This window comes from Schistocerca serialis, chromosome 4 (assembly GCF_023864345.2).
Source record: "Schistocerca serialis cubense isolate TAMUIC-IGC-003099 chromosome 4, iqSchSeri2.2, whole genome shotgun sequence".
Lineage (NCBI taxonomy): Eukaryota > Metazoa > Arthropoda > Insecta > Orthoptera > Acrididae > Schistocerca > Schistocerca serialis.
In genome coordinates this window covers 753,675,184-753,681,183 of record NC_064641.1, presented here as the reverse complement: position 1 = coordinate 753,681,183, position 6,000 = coordinate 753,675,184, and the positions used below count along the sequence as shown (strand labels likewise).

The 6,000-nt window shown below is 37.5% G+C and overlaps 1 protein-coding gene across 1 annotated transcript in view; it reads right to left on the bottom strand.

The window, feature by feature from the left end:
- Positions 1-1,312: 1,312 nt before the first annotated feature.
- LOC126474745 (uncharacterized) overlaps positions 1,313-6,000 on the bottom strand; it is a 114,263-nt gene continuing 109,575 nt past the window's right edge. The window contains exon 5 of the mRNA XM_050102222.1: positions 1,313-1,453. Coding sequence (XP_049958179.1) covers positions 1,313-1,453 — 141 coding nt within the window. The remainder of the gene's footprint in view (positions 1,454-6,000) is intronic.

The following is a 6,000-nucleotide window of genomic DNA, read 5'->3' as shown; positions in this document are numbered from 1 at the left end:
CCAGTCATCGGGCACTACACAAACTTATCGGATCTAGTGCTCGTGTGTCAGAGTTCTACCTTGTACACTTTCTGCCTCTTTATCCTGCATTCTTATCACATTTACACCTGCTTCTCCCTCCAAACCATAAGCCACTCTTCCTGAACCCCTTCCCGCCACTGCCCACCTCCTTTCTCCCTCCACCTACCCCACCTGACATGAACCCTCGCCCCAGTCTACCTGCCAAATTGCAGTCCCAGCACTATGTAGCTGTACAGAGGCGTGTGTGTGTGTGTGTGTGTGTGTGTGTGTGTGTGTGTGTGTGTGTCATAGTTCACTGAAAGATTGATCTGCTGAAAGCTAGTGAAGTTTCCATCCTCATTTGTGTGCCTGCTGAAGACTCAACATTTCTTCTATTCAGTGAGCTGCTTCCTTTACTCTTATATTATTTACATAAGACCTATGTTTGATACCAACAGACTTCTTCTGGTAAGGAATGTTTTATCTGCCTGTACTAGTAGCTTCTTATGTCCTCCATGTGTTGACCATAAAGCATTATGTTGTTTCCGAGGTAGCAAAATTCACTCATTTTGTTTACTACATAATCAAGTTCACCATTGACCGCACTATCATAAAGGATAGCAATAATATAAGTAAATCTTATCTTCTCTCTCTCTCTCTCTCTCTCTCTCTCTCCCTCTATCTCTCTCTCTCTCTTTCTATAAATCAGCCAACTCAAACAACTTTTAAACTATCACAGTTTTTTTTTAAGTTGACAAGTTCAATGAAAGTGTTTTGATTTTTATCATGCCTTGCTTTCATTGCCAAGTATAAAGTCAAAATCATGTCTTTGCTGTCTTTACTATTCCTAAAGCCCTAAAGCCAAATTGGTCACTATCTAAGAGATTCTCAGTTTTTTCCAATCTTTTGTGTAATCTGTATGATGAGTAGAGAGAGAGAGAGAGAGAGTTAGCCACCCCCATCACCCATTAATAATGAGCATCAATAATATTATTCTTGCATGCTCAGGTGCAACCAATGTGAGGGACCCACTTTAAATGTATGGATTACATAGACCCAGTGTCATAAAAACAGCACAGAGGGACAGTGCTGTAGATAATTATAAACTGACCACCACAATATGCATTATGAAGTTATCAGATTAACAAAAACAGCAATAATAATAACAGATACTAGTATTTTAATACAAGAAACAAATCTAAGTCATTTGTTACTAACTTAATAATGTTATAACATAAGTACAATAATACTGAGCTGAATATCCACTTTAACACTTATTAAAAACTTAGATTGAATCTATGAATATACAAAATCAATCATCCTGCAAAGCTGTGAACACATCCTGCTTATTGGTTTCATAAAATTTTGTTCCAGTTCTTTGACCTCGCCTGAAGAACTTGGTACCAGCACTTTGGAGTGGTTGACTAAAGGCTGTGTACGAACTCGTAAGGCTCTGAAAAATGATATAACATACAGTCAATGATCAGAAATTTTATTCATTTGGATCAACAATGAACTCAGACAAGTTTTAGAATTCAAACAGGGCCTTTTTAGAGATGTTATTTCAATAATTACCTGCATCCTGGCACAAAGAATCATGTTATTACACTACACAATGGACAAAATTTCTCTCGTGTGCATGTATCTTTTCTGTAAACAAAAGTTCTAGGCTTTTACAAAATAAAAATAGAAACACAAAAGAATTAAAGACCTTAGCTGCCAGTGGGCATTGATTTATACCAATGGGTAAAGCTGAAAATTCATGTTGGACTAGGATTCAAATCCGTGTCTCCTGCTTACCAGGCAGATGCACTGAGCACCACACCATTCAGACACAATGGTCACCACAACCACATGGACTACTATAGGAGGCCTCCTTTCTGACTCAAATTCTCAACTTATGCCACACACTTCTGACATAGTGCCCCTGCTCATTAGCCTCATTACTTTCAGAATCTTTCTGATTCCTGTAAGAGTTTGAGCTTTGTATGCAGCTGCAGTGAAGGGATCATTGGCTGTCAGTGCATTAATTGTATATATGTGGTGTCTGTTCTTTTGGACATGTCTGAAAGAACAGACACCATTTTGGTCCTGCAGCCACTATGAATCAAGACACAAAGGAATTAAATATATTAGCTGTCAGTGGGTAATGATTTATATCAATGGGGCAAGTTGAAAATTTGTGTCAAACCAGGATTTTAATCCAAGTCTCCTGTTTCCTAGGCAGGTGTACTGACCACTCTGCCATCTAGACACACAGGTCACCACAACCACGGACTACTGTAGCACACCTGCCATCAGACCAAAATTGTCGACTTATGTCATACACTACTGATGTAGAATTCTATGTCTCTTATCTGTCTTTGTTGCATTATTATATTTAACTCTTCTAAATCACTCTGTACTTCTTTGAACCAATGGCTTTTGTTTTTACTTTTCCAAAATAGCCAAACATTACAGTTTTGAATAATCTTGATATGTTTCAGACAAAGGCAGTTTTTAATGTTCTAATCCTATCTGCTACTGACTTCTTTTCCACACAGATTCCTTTGTTAGGCAATAATCTGCATGTTTAAATAACTTACAGCAAGACAGCTAGGTGATTCAGTCAACAACCGGGGATATTTTGAAAGGAAAACAGCCTGTCATTTTCAAGGCAGTTTTGGCTTGAAAACGGTAGGCTCTGCTCCTGTTAAAATATCAGCAGTTGTTGATTACGTTACTCACTTGCATTCTCGCTGGTTATATGAACATTGTATACACCAGGAGAAACTAAGGTCTAACAATCTCCATGGTCCATAAATTAAAGCGTTTCACTTGCATAAATTGCTTCTGGTTTAATTACAGAGCTATAGCATTTGATTTTGGTGTTAGTTAAGAGAGATTTCTTCTTTTATGTTGGCCACATGATATGCTGTTTTGTTTCAGTTTAACAGTTCTGTTTTCTGTTAACAATCTCTTATTTCAATTCCTAGTTATTATTTCCACACGGTATTCGAATGTATTTACAACCTTAAGGAATTCTAGAAAATTACATCCTATGTTTAATACAGGATGCTTTCAGTTGCTCACCTGAGGGTTAACTTACATGAGAGGAAGTAAAAGTTTTACTTAATGTTGACAGAAACAACTGAAAGAAACATCATTCCTCAATTTACACTTGCACAGCCATACTTGGCAAACATGTTCACAGTCACAGTGCTAAGTGAAGTACTGATAATGGCAATAAGATGCTTCAATTTTATATTGTTTAATTATGATGTTTTCAAAATTGTGAGTCTTTGTAGCTATTATAGTTCATAAACCATTTGTATGATATATGTACTTCTCAAATCTTTGGGCAATGAAAGTAGCCTGCATGCTGAGCAATAACAAGAACATCTGGAAATGATGTTGGTATCAGAGGCCCCCCCCCCCCAGTCCCCTCCCCCCAATACACAAAAGGAAAAAAAGATTCATCCCACAACAGAGAAACTGATCAGACTCCAAAAACCTCCTTTTCTCAAGAACTGAATGTTTGACTCACAACTTTTTGCCAGTAATATAAGATCGTCAGCAATGCACTTATAATAAATATTTTTACCAAATGTGATGTTTGGTTGGCACTTCTATTACCGTTCTTCCACAGCTTCTTTCAATGCATAATTAAACAGTGTTTAAAATGCACACCATCTGCAGAACTCACATTTACAGTCACTAATGCAGAATTTGCCACACGCTGATGTTTTATATTCTCCTTGGCACCTAGAGTTACAAGGCATCAAATCAGGTGAATATGCAGGCTAACTGACGATACCTTTACACCATATTCAGATATCAGGAAAGAGATGGGAGATAGTTTTCATATCCACAAGTGAATGGTGAGTGAGACATACTGCTAGCATTACAGTAAGAAATTGAGCATATGTGTTTCACCTTAAGGCATCTTCAATAAAGTATAAATTAATTACTTACTTTTCAATAATCCCACACAAAACCACCACATTTGTAGTGGTGATCAACTTGCCACAACCAGCGAGGATTCAGACCAGCCCAATAATGCATATTTCCTAGTCTCAGCTTTCTGTAATATGCAAATGCTGCTGCTTTAAAAAGAGAGCTGTTTAATGATATAACCTATTGTCCTGATGCTGCATCAGAACTGAGTGACAGAATTATGTGCCTCTTCTGCCATTCCCCTGATTACCAGGAAGTGAAGGTCATGTGATTTTGATGCAAGTTGTTTGTGTGCAAAATGTGAACAGTGCTGGCCTGAGCAGAGGCAACTGCAATTTCCCTGGAGCTAACATGTGGTTTATGAGCAACAACTGTTAGAAGATATATTTCATTTCTACCACTCATTTCTGGTTTATGCTTTTTTCCCTGCATAGCACTCCAGTGACTCTACAATATAACGATTTCTTACACATTTGCTGAATTGCCATTCATCGAGCAATAGCAAGGTTATATAACAGAAAATATTGTAAGCCTTTCTTCATTAAGTTTAAAATCTTAACAGTAATTACTTTATATAATTGTGACAGTGTTAATTATGTACCTGATAAAATATCAAACATAACTGTAGCAAATCAAAGACACGCGTATAATACTAGTACTTATATATCTGTACTCTTGTCATGAAACAGATTAGCAGGAGCTAACAGTTACCATTTTATGAGATGTGTTTTTAAAGTAAGTACTATTTTGAAATACCGTTGGTGCAGCACCATGGTCAGTGTTTGGTGCATGCGCCATGTATACTGCAGTCTCTTAGCAAGTCACAGATGCCATTACAAAGTTATTTGGGATGTTTACATTTGTTTGTGAGTATTTGCATTGCTTCCTCCGACTGAGAATCCTGTTGATTTTGAAATACAATGTAATTTGTTTCCTTAGTGTTAAAGGCATGGATGAGACTGAAATTCATTGTCTGGCCTGTAAAGCGCATGACGAAAACATTATGGGTGATTGGATGGTACGAAAATGGGTGAGAGCTTTTAAAGATGGCAGTATGAATGTGCATGATGAGAAATGAAGTGGGCAACCTTCATGATTTGGTACAGAAAGTTGACAAAAAAGCGAGAGAGAACAGGTGCTTTATGATTTTGACATTATGTGATGAGTTTTCTCAGTGTCAAGAAATGTGCTTTATGCAATTGTTACATAATGTTTAAATTATGAAATGTTATGCTCACAATGGGTAATGAAAATGCTGACTGAGGTGCACAAAAGCAAATGTTTAGCCAGTTCTTTGACTTACCTAGAGTGGTACAGAGAGGAGGTGATGAGTTTTTAAGCCAAACTGTCACAGGTGATGAAACATGACTGGTTTACATTACACCTGAATCAATGCAGCAATCCATGGCATGGCGGCATTCAACATAAGAGTGGAGTTCAAGCAAACAATTTCAGCATGGAAAATCATGTGCACTGTTTTTTGGGCAACAAAGAGGTGTTCCATGCCTAGCCCTCATCCCATGGTGACACCATAAATTCTACGAGTTATTGTGAGATGTTAAAAAAACTCTGCTGTGAAATCCAAAACAAAGGGTGTGGCGTGCTGAATAAGGGGACCATTTTGCTCCATGACAATGCCTGTTCACACATGAAACTCAAGAGCTGATCAAATCATTTGCCTGGGAATAATGTGGTCACGCTCCATACAACCCCAATCTAGCACCTACTGTGTTCCTACATTTGAAGAAGCATCTGCGTGGTCAGCGCTACAAAAATGATGATGATGCCACTACAAAAATGATGAAGATGTCAAAATGACCATGTTACAATTGTTGTCTAATCAGGCAGCAGGTTTTTACAAGGACGGTATTCAAAAGCTTATTGTATGATACTATAAGTGCCTTAATGCTGGTGAGAAATATGTGGAAAAGTAGACTAAATTACAGACTTTCATGTAAAAATGAAATGGCTATGAAACGTCTACTTGTTTTACTTTCATTTCAGAATGGTACTTGTTTAAAAAACATGCCTTGTTCATAACAATCAAAGTGTATAACAAATTCT